Genomic DNA, 15535 nt, shown 5'->3' with positions numbered 1-15535 from the left:
ACGAAGAATATACTAGCTGATGTTCTGGATTGGAATGTAGCTGCAGCAGGGAACGATGCTCTCGGGACAGAACATGGAAGACAAGGGGTGAAAGAGGGATTTATAAGCTGCTTTGAGCTCCGAGCCACGAGGAACCGCATGGTTAGGCAGGTCCAAGCAGGACGCTATGACGCTATTGCCCCTCTTCAAAAGAGTGGGGGGCATCCCTAGATATGTCTGGCCAGCATAGGAGCAATTATCCGAGCGGTATGCCTCTTTATCCGGGCATTCTTCGTTTGAGCAATAGCAACACCTATCGAAAGACAAGGTTTGAAGATCCCTTGCAAAGAATGGCATCTATCGATTCAATCGTTAGTCAGCGAGGACGAGAGGTCAGGAACGTCATAAGCATTTCAGTTTCAGCCTGTAAACCATCTGCACGATTTGGAGTAGCCCCAGCTTATCTGGGCCCTGGGACCTCGCAATGTTGCATTGGCAAAAGTCCGGTGAGTGGGCCTGCATCCACATACATTTTGCCTAAAATGGATTGGATTAAGAGAGTACAAGGCGGTGATGGCAACAATGGTTAGTTCACCGCCTTGGTTTCTGCCAGTATATCACAGAATTACCACAAAGCAAGCTCAAGAATCTCTTTCACCATCAGCGCCGAACGACGCAACTCTGCTAAGCTCGAATATTCCTGAATCAGGTATCTCTATCGATTGCTGAATACAACAGACTTTTCACGTATTTGGTGTCACACCTGCATTACTCCTAGAGTAGCCTGCATTTACAGACACGAAGCTTCCCATCTCAAGGGGGAAAGTCAAGATGTCGTCCGGTTTCGTGTCTGCCGGAACCGATCAGGAGCCAGTAGAGCGTGATGATGAATGGCGTCGAGTACAGCAGGAATTGGAGGAGGAGCGGAGACGCAAGGCGGAGTTAGGCAAGCAGGAGGGTGGGAAAAGTCTGTATGAGGTCTTGCAGCAGAACAAGAGTAAGTTACCACATCTCGCTAAGGCAGCTTGCGGCTCTCTTGAACAGATGCCATTTGGGCTGACATGTTAGGGTGATTGTTCTGCTGCGTAGTGGCCAAGCAGGAAGCCTTTGAAGAGAAGATAAAACTCAAGAACCAGTTCCGGTCTCTGGACGAGGATGAAGTGGAGTTCCTCGACTCCATTATGGAGTCGACGCGGGCCCAAGAAGCGGCCGTGAAGAAAGAGACCGCAGAACAACTCGAACTATTCCGTCGGCAGCGAGAAGAAGCAGAGAAAGCTCTGTTAGAAAACTCATCAGCAGATGTAGTGCCGTCCACCGAAGGAGAGGACTGGAAGATTCCTGCACGGAAGAGGCGACGGGATAAAAACAAAGAACTCCTGATACCTGGCAAGAAACGGAAATCCGTGATTGAAGGCGCTGCGGAACAGCCTTCGCCCAGCGAAACTAAACCAGAGGCTCCCAAAAAGCAATCTCCTTCGAAAGACAGCAAAACACCAGCCGCTGTTAGAGAACCGCCGATTGCAGAGGATGCCAGGACGACGAAGTCTTCGGGGACCGCGTCTACGCCAGATACGCAAGGAGCGAATGCAAGTCCGCCAGCAGCACCAGCAGCAAAGTCATCTACATTGTCCCTCGGGTTAGCCGGGTATAGTTCTGACTCTGAATGAATACGCATCTCAAACTTATTCACACAGTAACTACATTTGTTTGGTTGGAATAGTTTCTCCATCTGTCTTGGAACACTGGCATGTGAAATTATCCAACAGACACCCGGTTAGGTTCCACCTCCAAGGAAGCAATTTATTAAACTTCTGTTGAATACAGATGGCAATGCTGCGTTACGTTCTTCTAGTTGCAGTCAGGCACTCAAGGAAACACATAATTATTACTCATACTTGCTGTTCATCATGACGCCTGAGACATGGGTCAAAAAGCTAACCTGCTTGAATAGACCACGGACATTTCTCGATTCGTTGACAAAATATCAACGAAAAACCAAAATACCAGACATCCTCGCCCCATCTCAGACATACATTGCTCGATCAACGTGCCATGGGGATGTGGAAACAGCTTGTTTCTCACTCCCCGACTAGCGGCATTCTTCTCGTCATTATAGAAGTTTTCACTCTTTGTGCGTTGCAAAAGCAGCCTGTTTCTCTTCCTGTTCCTCAAGCTTGCGCTCCAAGTCGTGGGGGGTATAATCCTCCTTGCGAGAACCAGGTACGATCCAGGGGGCATGCGAGAACAGGTAGTTCATCTCCTCGAGAGGCAATTTCTTGGTCTCAGGCAGGAGCAGCCAGAAAAACAGTGCATTAGTGAAATTGCAAATAATGAAGAGATAGTAGTAGCGATAACGGATATTTGTCATGGCGATGGGCGTGACTTGACCGATCATGGTGTTGAACGCATACGATGTCATTGTGGCAATGGAGACACCCTTCGAACGTGTCCGCGTGTCGAATACTTCGGCAGGGATAATCCACGAAAGGGGACCGCAGGTGCACGAGAAGGAGAAGTTGTACAACCAGGTCATGATGATGAAGCCCCAGTGAGCGCCGGTGTTGTTGGTTTCAGGAGGGAACTGCGCCAGCAGGACACATGCGATGATGAAGGTGACCATGTTGCCCAGGTTGCCACCAATGAGAGTCCAGCGACGACCGAGACGATCAATGAACAGGATGCAAAGGAACTGGGCGACCAAAGCGATGATTGAATTGATGGCCTGGTACTTGAGCGTTTCGTCGCCCGAAATGCCGATCTGTTTATATATTGTCACGGAATAATATCTGCAGGGTTCTTAATGTCAGAACTCCACTGCTAGTTGTCACACATGGTGCACACTCACTGGATAGCCGAGACACCAGTCATTTGCACAGACGCTTGCAGAGCACAGCATAGGAAAAGGCGGCGGAAGGACGACCGAGAAGTGAACAGCTCAGTGTAGGACTTGGCCTCGTGCTCGTGCTCAAAGACAATGCTCTCTTGAATCTGATTGTACTCCGCGCGCACCCATGGGTCATTCTCATTACCATGAGCATGGAGCTTTGCGAGAGTCTGCAGACCCTTTTCGTTGAAGCCATGGTCAATGAGCCAACGAGGTGACTGTTCTTGCGTTAGCATCGTATTCTGGAAGAAAAGCATTCCATCTTGTTTTACCTCAGGGAAGAACATGATCAGTAGACCTAGGAAGACTGCAGGAACCATCTGCAGACCAAGTGGAACTTGCCACTGTGCGTTGTTCGATGGATGAAATCCGACGTATGTACCATATGAGATCCACGCAGCACACAGCGCACCGACACCCAGCATGAACTGCTGCAAAGCTGTCACACGGCCTCGAATCTTCGGATGGCAGATCTCGGCTTGGTACAGAGGGATGATCATGGTGAGGAAACCAACCCTAGGTTCTCCGTTAGAAAGGTCGCCATGCCTGCTTGAGGGCATTCAACCTACCCGAACCCGGCGAAGAATCTTCCGCTGTACAAGTAGGCAATCGTCCGGGCACCAGTTTGAAGACCTCCTCCAAGGCAGAAGAAGAGGCAACCGATCGTGATGGTCCATCGCCGTCCTAAATAATCACCGCTGGGACCGGCAAACGCTGACCCGAAGAAAGCTCCCGCCGTAAACATGGACACTACCAATCCACTAGGTGCTAGTCAGGCTTCATGTGCGCTCTAAACAGCAAAGGCAGATACACTCACGTCTGCGTGTCATCTGCGGCAAACTTTGACTCGAAAGATTGGCACGCAATGACTTCTGCAATGACACCCAAATCATCTTGACACCAGCCGGTCAGCACTGTGAACACTCAAAGTCCAGCAGATTGTATACATACAGCCATAAAGGAACGAACCTAGGGAGGCGAAGACGCCCACCAGGAACTAGCCGACAGATCAGTATGGAGTCAAGTACCTCAGGCATTGCCATCACATACCTGGTACCACGACGGACTCAAACGCATGGTCACACCAATAAACGATCTTGATTGACAGCAACAATGACTGTTACTCTGGGGAAAGACAACAAATGCGGAGAATAAAAGATCGTTCTGGGGTGCTCCGCAGGCCCTTTTAAGGATATCTACTCCGTGCTGGGGTTCGGGTCCACGCAATCAACTTGTAGCACCACGCGACGAAATGAAGTCAACGCCATATCGATAACCGTGCAGTACAGATTTATCACGAAGCTTCGAACACGAAAATCCGGTGGAGTAATTGCCGAAAGGGCAAGTTTTCTCGATCACCTCACGCGGAACTTCCGAATCCTGAGCAGCTTTATTGACTGTGAAAGCAACAAATCATGGAGCAAGGTCAGTCGGATTCATTCCATGGCAAGAAAAAGCCCAAAGACACACCTGGACTTTGCGGGGAGCTAGTTTGAAAGTCTGAAAGCAACAAATTGGAGCGAAGAGACTAACAAGAAACATTACCAGAGAGCAAGCGAGCTGATTGATGGAACAACTTGTGGCGTTGCCTCGGTTCCAACGCTAAGCAGACAGCACAGAAGGAATCCCCAGCCAAGTTAGCCAACTGCTGCCATCAACCACGGCGCTTGTCATCTGCTCATGAGTCAAATCATCGCTTAGAGGCCTGGATTTCCCCCGCAGGGAATTTGCCCAATTCAATGGAGCAATGGCTGAGGATAAATCCAGCATACAAGCTGGAGTTCCGGAGCGTCTTATCGAGACGATTCCGTGGCACTGCCTGGGATAACATTGATTCATTGTTATTCCTTCTTCTCCCTGCCAATCGCTCCCGTTGGGCTTTGAGCATTTTTGTTGTTGTATATACTTGACTCTTTTCTCCGGAATTTGACTGCCGAATCCCATCATGACTACCTTCACGAAGCTCAATGACCAGGAGACTCCTAGTATCTCCGTTCATGCATCTCGACGCATTTCCAAGATCAACCCTAATATTTATGCTGGGTTCACAGAGTAGGATCCAATCATGCCTGACGCTGAAGACATTGCGGCTCCGAGAGTTGTGCTAATCTATGGTCTCAGGCATATGGGCCGGTGCATCTATGGAGGCATCTATGACCCAGGCAATCCTCTGTCGGACGAAAATGGTTTCCGTAAGGATGTACTGGAAGCCCTCAAGGAGCTGAACATTCCTGTTGTTCGTTACCCTGGTGGTAATTTTATGGCTACATATCACTGGATTGATGGTGTCGGTCCAAAAGATCAACGGCCTGCAAGGTAACCTCACCTCCTGCAAGAGCCTCAGGAATTATTCTTTGAGCAAATCATAACTCAAATCATTGGTTTACAGACCTGAGCTGGCTTGGCTGGGAACCGAGACCAACCAGTTTGGAACAGACGAGTTCCTGAAGTGGTGCGAGCTTCTTGGAACAGAGCCTTACTTTTGCTTGAACTTTGGAACAGGTATGATACGGTCCAGCTGTTCTATATTGCCAATGCTGACATTTGTCTCCAGGAACTCTTGATGAAGGTAGAGCTTTTCAGCCTTGTACTTCAGTCCAGATGATAATCATGATACTAATCTGAGTGTAGCTCTTGCGTGGGTTGAGTACTGTAACGGCACAAGAGACACTTACTATGCCAATCTCCGGAGAAAGAATGGCCGTGAAGAGCCTTACAACGTATGTCGCCTGTGCTACTGGTCATTTGCCAGATACTAACATCAGCCCTATAGATCAAATACTGGGCTCTTGGTAACGAAGTCTGGGGACCATGGCAGGTTGCGCAGATGACCAAGGAGGAGTACGCTCACAAGGCCTACCAATGGGCAAAGGGTGAGATTATTCGCTTCAACGCCGCAAGAGCTAAATCGTCATGCTAATATACGTTCTAGCTCTGAAACTGCTCGATCCTACTCTGAAGTTGATCCTCTGTGGTCAAGACGGCACTGCCTCGTGGGACTACTACACACTGAAGCATTGCCTGCTTCCGGCTCACTCGCCTCTCTCTACTAGCAGCGTTCCTCTCATTGACATGCACAGTATCCACCTCTACACCTCCTCTTCATCCCATCTCCCCAACGTCACTGCTCCCCTCGCCGCTGAACGCGCAATTGAGATTACCTCGTCCCTCATCGACCTTGCCATGATTGAGAACGGTATTCCTCCTGACCAGCTGCGGCCCACAATCTGCTTTGACGAGTGGAACGTCTGGGATCCCATCCGCGCTGAGGGCAGCAAGGGCGCCGAGGAAAGCTATACCCTCTCCGACGCTCTGGCCGTGGCGGTCTGGCTCAACGTCTTTGTGCGTAAGAGCAAGGACGTCGGAATGGCCTGTATTGCACAGAGCGTCAATGTGATTTCCCCCCTGATGACGACCAAGGATGGTATCGTAAAGCAGACTACCTGGTGGCCCTTGTACCTATTCTCCAAGTATATGCGAGGCTGGACCATCAATCCACACGTTTCTTGCGGTACCTATGAGGGCGAAACGACTCCCAAATGGGTCCGCACCGTCAAGGACACTCCGTGGCTCGATGTCAGTGCCACTTTGGGAGAGGACGGATATGTCAATGTTGCTGTCGTCAACATTAGCGACAAAAAGGACATCGAGAGCAAGTTCGAAGGGGCTACTGGTGGGGTCACTGTATTCACTGTCACTGGAGACAGTATCTCGGCGTGTAACATGAAGGGAAAACAGGAGGTTGGCGTGACGGAAAGCACTTGGGACGGCAAGGGTGCCTACAGGTTTCCCAAGCACTCGTTCACTCTACTCAGATGGAAGGCTGAGTAAGTTGGGCGCTCTGAAGGCGACCCGAATTTTCTTCTTCATTGCGTTCTGTCTTCTTCGGATTTCTTTCGGTCTAATGATGCTATACGGGAATATAGAAACGGCTTAAAATAGACATAACATGACATCATTTCATCAATCTAGGACATGTCTCATCACAGGTAATTGAGAGGTGTAAAACTTTCGTATAGACCCTAAATCATCAACCAATATATTCCCGTTTCATGACTCAACCAAAGTTGACATCCTTGACTTGATCCTGCTCGTCGAGGTGGATGTTGAGTCTAGAGAATGATAAGTCATCAGCATTTGTTCATATTGACACAGGTGTAATCACTGGATAGGCATGCATACCTGTCCGGTCTATGATCCATAGTCATCGCGTCACCGGGACGAAGAACTCGATGGTGCTCGGGTAGATCCTTCTTCGCAAAAGTCTGTCCACCGTCAGCAACATGATTCAACATCAAAGTAATAGATTCAAAAAAGCCGCACATTCACATCGCTGGTAGAGTCACTGATTTTCTTGCCGGCGAGCTTGTTCAGCCATTCGCCCTTATCAGAACCCATGTCCGAGTTGATTCCAGGGACGACAAGAGGCATGGTGGACTGTGTTTGTGCAGAGAATGTTCGTATTAGTGACTTATGAAAAGGGGAGAGTTGAGGTTTTCTATTCAAGTCTGTCTTCTTGATGATTTCGGATGGTATGTAGTCTCAATTGTAGGGATTTATATAGTTGTAGGCAGCGACGATAAGCGCCCATGACGTCGTTGTCTGGGGAGATCTATATGTCCTTTTTGGGCTTAGTGCATCTGCCCCGATGATCATGACTTCAGCGTCACGTGCTTTGTCTCGCGTGCTTTGGATTGAAAAACACTACCTCTCTATCTCTCATCAAGATATGGTCAGTTTCTTTAATTCTCTATAATTTATAAAGAGTTGGGTAGTGGTTTGTGTGAGTCTCTGCATGCTTTGGAAAATCATGATCAATGTTATTAGCCAGTGAGTAGTCTTCACTAAGTGCCAGAGTCCTTCCATCTTTACATCTTATCAGACATTGTAACGAGGTCCAAGCCTTGACCATAACGCAACTCAATTCTCCTGTCTCATCCTTTGCTTCATTGAATATTCGAAGATCGAGCATAATCTGATGCTGAAATCCAGCGTTGCGTGTGTTCGTTGAAACTATACAAAATGCAAAGAAGGAAGCTGCGTCCACCACATGATCGTGCCTGCTTTTGCCAGCACAGTACCAAGCCTCAGCTGCTCAGAGAGTGACTCGCAAATGATATTCAGATTTTCCTCAGTGGTGGTTCCCCCACTCATTGTACATCTTGAGTGTTGAGGTTTTTATGGTGATTCCAGGTCGACCTTTTGGAAACCAGGATGCAAGGAAACCTACTCATCATGCTCGCATTACTTTGTAGTGCCATGTACACTCTTCAATCAGGCCCTTCCTTGGATCTGTGCTCTCCGGATCCTTCCATCACTTCATCAGCATTGCTGCCGTCACTATCCAGAGTGGTATCCGCATCGGTACCATTATCAACCGCACCGAAAGGGATTCGTTCATGGCCAAAGGATAGATGGGAAAGCATCTACAATTTCCTCAAAGATAAACTACATGTCCAGCGACTGAGCCTCAGAAAAGGTGATCGATTGAATGTCGAGCTGAGCGATGAGGCCGATACATCCGACAATATCAACCGCTTAGATATCACCATTGCTTCGGTGGACTCAACGAAAGGTCAATCCTCGATTGGAATGGAGACACGCGCAGGACCGACAAAATTGCACAGATTGGCGTCGAAAAAGACCCCTCGCACGTATACGCCAACAGCAGCTTATGTGAAAACCGCGAGCTCAACCGTGGATCCCACACCAACACCATCGCATAAGTCCCTTCTCCCGCATTGGAGCTACAGGAAGAGCTCCATAGCTGCCGCGGTCTCGATCGTATCTATTACTGCTGTGGCGTTAATAGCCCTGACTATCCTTCTCATCAGAAGGCTCCGACAATCCTGGAAGCGATACAAGAAAAGGAAACGCGATTACGCAAATTCGAAATACTCTGCAATATCTCCTCTCGACGACAACATTGGTACCTATTCATTTGACACGCCGCGGACCAGACTCGGCCGCGAATCGTCGAAATTTGGCTTGAGCCGTTCAACTACTATGCCATACGTCGCTGAAGAGGCAACGAGTTTGGGAGCCGTGACACGAGCAATTTGTGCGAACACGAATGCCATGCCAGTTTCGCCTCTTGACTCAGTTGCCGCTGTGAAGCAGTCAGAAGTCAGGCTCCCACATGTGTCTGTGCCAGAGCGCCCAAAGGAATCCGAATTGCTCACGGAGCCGTGGCGGGCTGGCTTTGTTCCGAAGCAAGTGGTCATTGTGGCTCCTCCTTTGAGTCGAATGGTGTCAGCATCAACAGCAGAGATTGGGCGGCAATCATCGTTGAGAACTATCGATGAATTGAGCTTGCCTGAGTCGGAAACAGGCCCTCAAAGCCCACACAAAAAAGCTCGACCCAAGGACGGCAACCAAACTCCGTCTACAGACGAACTTTTCCGTCTTCCATCAATCCAGAGAGTCACGTCACCTATTTTCGAATTCTGAACGTACGTGCCACTTTCGTGGAAGCGTTATCAGTCTCGCAGATCGAGATCACAAAGGCGCCATAGCTTCGAATAAAGTGCCCTTCCCCGACCTCTCAGGCACTGGTAACGTTATTCGAGAGTTTTGGATACTCTGACTTTTCCAATTAATGGGCATCCCCCGGTGTCAGACATTTTGTTTGGTCGTAGCTGTACACGCCAAAGGCATGACTGTTGAACAATACCCCTGTCGCTTGAAGAAATGGTCAAAAGAGTTGTACATTCTTGAATTTTTTTTTTTCCCCCACAGCTTGTATAAATATCGAACATGATCCCTTCTAGAAGAAAGAATGGCAGATAGTGCATTGATGCCACCATATCTCATCCTCATTTTCATCAGCGTCGTCACAGATCTAGTCGGTCATTAGAAAAAAGGCTTGAACGAGAAGGAAGTAGGCACAGAATTATTCTACAGGCAGTCAAATGGACCAGGGGCACATAAAGTCTATCTATTGTACTGTACGGTTTTTCATCTCATGTATCCGGTTCAAGCACCGTTCGAGGCGTTTCCCTCGCTCCCTTTCTCGTACCAGGGTGGACCTGACAAAGGTACGGATGGCGTCCCGGCCGACTTTCTCCCGCCAGGATGTCCACCCGGCGAGTTCCCCGACTACAACATCCTTGTTCCATGAGATTTCCCGGGAGAGGCGTCCGATTTGGACTTCAGACTCTTGGATCTTCTGTTCCAGATCGCGAACTGACTTCTGTCGGGACTCCTCCAGGCCCGGGAAGTTGATGTTGAATTTGCGGGGCAAGGACGAGGAGATGAGAGAGGAGCGGTTGCGGGAGAGATTGCGGGTTGTGGATTGTAAATTCGATATGAGCGAAATAGGGCGAGACAGGGAACCGAGTATTGCAACGGTCGTGTTGTCGATCGAGGCAAAGGCGGATAGGAATTGAAGAAGCGGAGATGAGTCTGAGGATGAGGTTGACAAATAGGAGGCGTAGCGGGCGAAAGCGTCCACATGTGAATGGGGGAGCGCGTTTGTGGGCTCCTGGAGAGTCGAGACTACAGATGAGCACAAAGCCAGCGCGTCGGCCATATCTGACGCGGCATTCTGCAGGGAATGACCACGGCGAATCAGACTGCGCGTGTTGGCGTGAAGGGCACGAACCATGTCCTGGGCGTGTGCCACGAACTGTTCTGTCTCACGCATGCCTTCAGCTGTCACAGGCGCGTAGTCATCCGCAATCGACTCGGAGAGCACCAACGCCTTGCGCCGGGACCTGTCCGTCATCATATCCGGCTGCAGCTCGGGCACCAGGAAGAACTCCCACAGCATCTCATGGGTCGCAAAGGTTGGATGGGTAAGCAGGATTTTCAAGAATCTGTCTAGTCTCTCTTGCATGTCGTGGAGAACAGACCGAGACGGTTTAGAATGAATCTGAAAAGGATTGCGAAAGTCAGAAAGGGAAGGGATATACGAGGCCGGATGCTCCATTGAGAGGCACTGAGCAAGATTTTCGAAGTCCGAGAGGGTGCGACGGCATGTAGTGACGGTGTAGGTGGTGGACCCCGCTCGAGACACGGAGGGCTGGAATGGAGAGCTTGGGGCGCCGGACTTCAAAACAAAGCGTACTGTGGCATCCTCGACGAAATACGAGCGTACAACTGTGGTGACACGACCAGATGGATCATCATATGCCGAGGGGGAATTTGAGACAAGAATGAGATCGTCAATGCGATTACGAACTTCGTCATCTTTGGCGAGCTCGACAGCCGTCAATCCGCGAGCTTCCTTGAGGTGAACGTCGACCCGGGGATCCAAAAAAAGAATACGCACTTGGTCGATACGGCCGTACTTGCTGGCCATCATCAGCGGCGTGAACTTCTTCTCGTTGGTTGCGTTTGGGTCACAATCGCTTTCCTGTAGAATTCGAACGGTGATCTCCGGATCACCAACGATATGTAGCAGTGTATTTCCCTTCGAGTCAACATGATCGTCAAGCCGCAAAGGCCTGCCGTCTCCCTGAGATCTTTGAGCGGCTGTCAACGCCTCGTTGACCATCAATTTGTAATCAGGATGATCATAAGATCTGCATAGAGCAAAGAGTGGCGTCTGGCCATTTCTGTCACGTTGTCGCCAAGGAATGAGTCTTTCCAGTCTATACATCACCGATGGCGTACTGAATAAATAGTGAGCAACTGTGCGTCCGTGCATGTCTGCTTTTTTGAGGTAACCGGCAATTGTTTGCTCGTCAGTTGTACTGAACAGAAAGTCGAGCAAAGTGCCTACCATTTCAGGGTGAGCGAGTTGCACTGCGGCACTGAGTAACGTCGTTCCATCGGTGTTCGTATCCTCGAGAATGTCTTCCAATGAGTAGTACTCTTCTAGGCTCAGCAAGTACTTGAGAGCCTCCGGCTGGCGACTGTCAACGGCCATCATGGGAATTGAATCACCCGCAGGATCTTGCGTTTTTGTCAAAGTCTCGATTGAGCTGTCCCCTTCTATTACACTGGTCATTGATTCGATGGTGGTGGTGCGAGAGAGAAGTGAAATAGCTGATGACTCGGATATACTGCGAACATCCATCGAGACCTTCTTCACAGGACGCCGAACTTCCTTCGGCGGGGAGGTGCTCGTCCACGTTTGAAATGGGAACACATGTGCCAGCGGTGGTACCTCAGAAGGACTTTCAGTTTCTTGAGCTTCACTATCTGAAGTTGAGAGCCTTCGAGGAATAGAAGGTCCTCGTAGTGGTTCATCCACGTCTCCATCCTCGTCGGTCTTGAAGAAGACTGATTTTCCTTCTGGCTCGTCCGGGGCATCGTCCATCGAGCTATGGTCACCTTTGGGTTCAAGAATGGCCCTCATTTCGGCAACTCGTCCGCCTCTAGCGGCATTCCACAGGCGCTTGTTGCGAATACTGGCTCTTCGGAGGCCCGCCGAATCAGTCACCAAGTACGTAATGACTGCCTCGAATGTGCTCAAAGCGTAACCCATTTCACCGCTATCGACATCGTCGATGTAGATGAAGTGCTGCATATACAAGAGTCTTGCTTGGAGATGTCTGACCTGGGATCTGATAACCACAATGAGTAACAAGGAGACCAGAATATCAGCATTTACGGTGACAGGCGCAATCTGTTTTTCCGACGCTTGAAGATTCGCTTTATCGTACGTTCCGGGGTACGATAAGACCTTCACTGTCTCCAGCAAAGTATTGAGCATGTCATGTGGGCACTTTGCGTCCAGCATTTTTCGAAACTCCTCAACCGCTCTCCCAAGCCGATGTAGCAACTCTCTTTTGCCCTCTCGACCTCCTTCGACAACGATACCTACCTGCGAAACATCCAGATTCTCCATATAACGGATTCTGGAATCCAGTTCTGCATCCTCGGGTTGACGGAAGCTGCATAGTCGAGGGAACAGCAGCGGTTCGTGCACTTGTTCGGCAACATAACGCTCAATCAACCGTTCTACTAGAGGTCCAGTCAGGTCGGTTGTCGCGCCGAGGAGAGACAACTGCTGTTTGTCCACAAGCCGGAACAGGTCGATTGCGGCGGTAACTGCTGTCTCCAGGCTGCGGCGCATCAAGTCCTCATCGTCTTCAAAGTACTCCTCGGAATTGAAGGGAAGCCCTTCTCTGTTGCGGGACGACGTGCTCCGAATGGAAGCGACCTCATCCACCGAAGATTCATCACGATCCCGTTTACGTTCGTAGTCATCAGGGATGGAAGGCGAGCGCGACGGAGGTGGGGGCAACGGTTTCCCCAGTTCTTTCCCAAATTCTCGAAATAGTCTGTCCAAGCCTGGCTGCATCTGTCTTGCGATCATAGGAAAATTGGCCAGCAGTTCTCCGAACGTCTTGATTTCTTTCTTCGGTAATGAAGAGACAGAATCGCCAGACTTGGCCCCAGTATTCGTGACTACTCTTTGAGGTAGCGAACCGGGCACTACGGCACAAATAATCTTCCCTGGGTCGAATAAGCCGATCAACGGGCGGGAGATGTAATAGATAAGCCATGGTTGAGAGTCGGTACTCGGAGTATAGTAGAGAGCATCGGACACGAGCTGAGCTTGGGTTAGGGATTTGAAGCCTGAAAATGTGGTTCAGCACAGGCAAAAGAAGCAGAACGAAAAGAGGCCTTCCTACCTTTATTGCTGTAAACCGAGCTCTCTTTGACAATCACGGTTCGCCCGTTGACAGTTGTCACCTGCTTTGCCTTCCCCCTGCTATCACGAACATTCGAATCATCCTTGGCATTCCCGGTAGCTCCATTGGCAATTGGTATTCGCAGCGTATGACTTCCCAGAAACTCTTCGGATACCACAAGATCGGAATAGAGGAGGTTGGACTCACGATCTCGCGACCCGATTAAGGATTCCGTGGTCGGAACGAGCAGAACCTACAGCAAAAGGTAAGAGACTATTCCCCAGGCTCAATCCAAAATGATTCCAACAAGGCATACATGATTCTCAATCGGCAGACACTGTCCTGGGACAGTGCTTCGGAAGAAGGCACGGAGAAAGGGATTTAGAGGGTGCATCCAAACGGTCTTGGACGACGGCCCGAGAAAGAAATTCTGGCACTCATCAAGCCGTTCGCCTCGATCTCAAAGGTCGGGTTTGCGCTGCACCCGGTGATCGTCACAAGAGAGGAGCAATTCCGGCGCATACACTCACTGAGTACTAACCGCGCAGAGCCGACTATTGCTGAGAACCTCAAAGAAAAGTCAAATCTATGTAATAAGTTGGACGGAGAAAATCGCACACAATCCAGGCAAAAATAGACAGCAGAAGTGAGATTCACGTAGAAACGTTTGCGATCAAAGATGAGGAGCTGAAGCCTTTCAGCCAGCAGCTTTCGGAGACCCTGGAGCTCTATGCGCTAGTCCATATTTGGTAAGCTGCGCATTATCTATGGCGATCATTGGCTTTTGGTGGCATTCAGAAGTTCTACTGGGTTTCTCAACGTCTACAATAATAACACTCAAGAAAAGACATTGACATTGGTAGTCAATGAATATGGGAGTTGTGCTTGAGATGGAATCTAGATGCCGAATGCAACCTTACAGTCTTTTGTGTATCTCCTGTAAAAAACACGACTAATGTACAAATATGGCTGTTCAGCTGCAGTCCAGACGGGTTTCATTAAAGATTCAAAACCCTGCAGAGCCACTTAGGAGACTCAAAGAACCCTGGTTATGCGAGCCAATGCCTGATACTGAAATGAATTCCCTCCCCACCAAGCTCTTTGTTTACCTTCGACGCTGAAGCGAAGGGACAGATGCCTTTCGAGACCTTTGGATATGGGAAGAGAACAGGGGAGTACGACGCAGATTAACCCAGTCTGCGGACCTTTCTGCTTCTCGTACCACCGAACTTTATCCGTGTCGAATCTGTCACTCGACTCACCAGCCCGCGGATGTTCCTTCCCTCACTGCCAAGCAAAACCTTGGTAAACGCTTCTCGACCCTGACCGAAGCCCTGGAAGACGATTTCAAGTCGTTGGATGTTCATGAGATAGCCTCTTTCCTGAATTTGACCAAACACGTGGGACGTCAACTGATAAGCCGGGTCATATCCAGCACGGCCACCTTTCCGAAAGCCTAAGTGTCCACAACTCATCGACAGCATTGGATTCCCGTTCGGTTGCGTCAGCGTGAGAAGGGTATTGTGTTTGTGGGAGTAAACATGAAGATGGTGAGGAGGAGAACGATCGGCATATGGGTCTTTAATCATCTCTGCTTCCAAGCTCTCGGCCATGCGGGAATAGTCGCGACTGACGGCCTGGCTAGCGCGAGCTTTTTCTCCCTGCATCATTCTAGTAATAGCAGAGAGCGGCGAATCGTCTTCGGTGGTCTGTTCCGACTTGGGATTCAGAATTTGTCTCTCCATCTCGCGAGTCTTGTCTTTCGCGCTTGAGCTGGGCTTCATAGTGGTAGAAAAGGGCCGCATCACGCGCGGGGAGATCACTCGCAACTGACATGATCGGCTAGTATGTGACAATGCCTTGACCCAGGAGGTGAAAGAATTCATCTTGCTGCGTTGCCGAGGACGATATCGGGGACGTGCGGCAGTCGAGGCAAGTACGGGCAGCGAAAGGCCAGTCGAATTGGCCCAAACGCAGGACAGAACCTCGAATTCAGTGAAAGGCCGAGCCGATAGCAAAATAAAAAGAGAAATCAAGTACAAATTCTGAAACGAGATGGGGCATACACTCTGCTAATCCGGTTGAA

The 15535-nt window shown here is 49.7% G+C and overlaps 6 protein-coding genes across 6 annotated transcripts; 3 read left to right on the top strand and 3 right to left on the bottom strand.

Annotated features, from left to right (window-relative positions):
• Nucleotides 1–810: 810 nt before the first annotated feature.
• CDV56_104785 (PSME3-interacting protein) lies at nt 811–1646 on the top strand (the record flags this gene model as incomplete). The annotated part of the gene is made up of 2 exons (XM_026758404.1): nt 811–976; nt 1069–1646. The coding sequence occupies 2 exons, from the start codon at nt 811–813 to the stop codon at nt 1644–1646; spliced, it is 744 nt and encodes a 247-aa protein (XP_026611834.1).
• Nucleotides 1647–2101: 455 nt separating this feature from the next.
• On the bottom strand, nt 2102–3940 carry CDV56_104599 (sugar porter family MFS transporter; the record flags this gene model as incomplete). Its single annotated transcript, XM_026758218.1, has 7 exons — nt 2102–2765; nt 2825–3081; nt 3136–3379; nt 3433–3624; nt 3681–3777; nt 3833–3860; nt 3914–3940. The coding sequence occupies 7 exons, from the start codon at nt 3938–3940 to the stop codon at nt 2102–2104; spliced, it is 1509 nt and encodes a 502-aa protein (XP_026611833.1).
• An 868-nt stretch (nt 3941–4808) lies between these two features.
• On the top strand, nt 4809–6694 carry CDV56_104338 (alpha-N-arabinofuranosidase; the record flags this gene model as incomplete). Its single annotated transcript, XM_026757957.1, has 7 exons — nt 4809–4915; nt 4985–5179; nt 5253–5365; nt 5418–5432; nt 5495–5583; nt 5637–5736; nt 5796–6694. The coding sequence occupies 7 exons, from the start codon at nt 4809–4811 to the stop codon at nt 6692–6694; spliced, it is 1518 nt and encodes a 505-aa protein (XP_026611832.1).
• Nucleotides 6695–6920: 226 nt separating this feature from the next.
• CDV56_104271 (uncharacterized protein) lies at nt 6921–7294 on the bottom strand (the record flags this gene model as incomplete). Its single annotated transcript, XM_026757890.1, has 3 exons — nt 6921–6975; nt 7046–7128; nt 7187–7294. The coding sequence occupies 3 exons, from the start codon at nt 7292–7294 to the stop codon at nt 6921–6923; spliced, it is 246 nt and encodes an 81-aa protein (XP_026611831.1).
• Nucleotides 7295–8122: 828 nt separating this feature from the next.
• On the top strand, nt 8123–9313 carry CDV56_104077 (uncharacterized protein; the record flags this gene model as incomplete). Its single annotated transcript, XM_026757696.1, has 1 exon — nt 8123–9313. The coding sequence occupies one exon, from the start codon at nt 8123–8125 to the stop codon at nt 9311–9313; it is 1191 nt and encodes a 396-aa protein (XP_026611830.1).
• A 487-nt stretch (nt 9314–9800) lies between these two features.
• Nucleotides 9801–15335, bottom strand: CDV56_103456 (putative VPS9 domain protein; the record flags this gene model as incomplete). The annotated part of the gene is made up of 4 exons (XM_026757075.1): nt 9801–13393; nt 13450–13702; nt 13766–13879; nt 14712–15335. The coding sequence occupies 4 exons, from the start codon at nt 15333–15335 to the stop codon at nt 9801–9803; spliced, it is 4584 nt and encodes a 1527-aa protein (XP_026611829.1).
• Between the last annotated feature and the right edge of the window lie 200 nt (nt 15336–15535).

The sequence above is a fragment of the Aspergillus thermomutatus genome (genome assembly GCF_002237265.1).
Source record: "Aspergillus thermomutatus strain HMR AF 39 chromosome Unknown NODE_203, whole genome shotgun sequence".
Classification (NCBI taxonomy): Eukaryota; Fungi; Ascomycota; class Eurotiomycetes; order Eurotiales; family Aspergillaceae; genus Aspergillus; species Aspergillus thermomutatus.
Note: the sequence above shows the minus strand (reverse complement) of the source record. Positions and strands in the feature narration are given on the sequence as shown.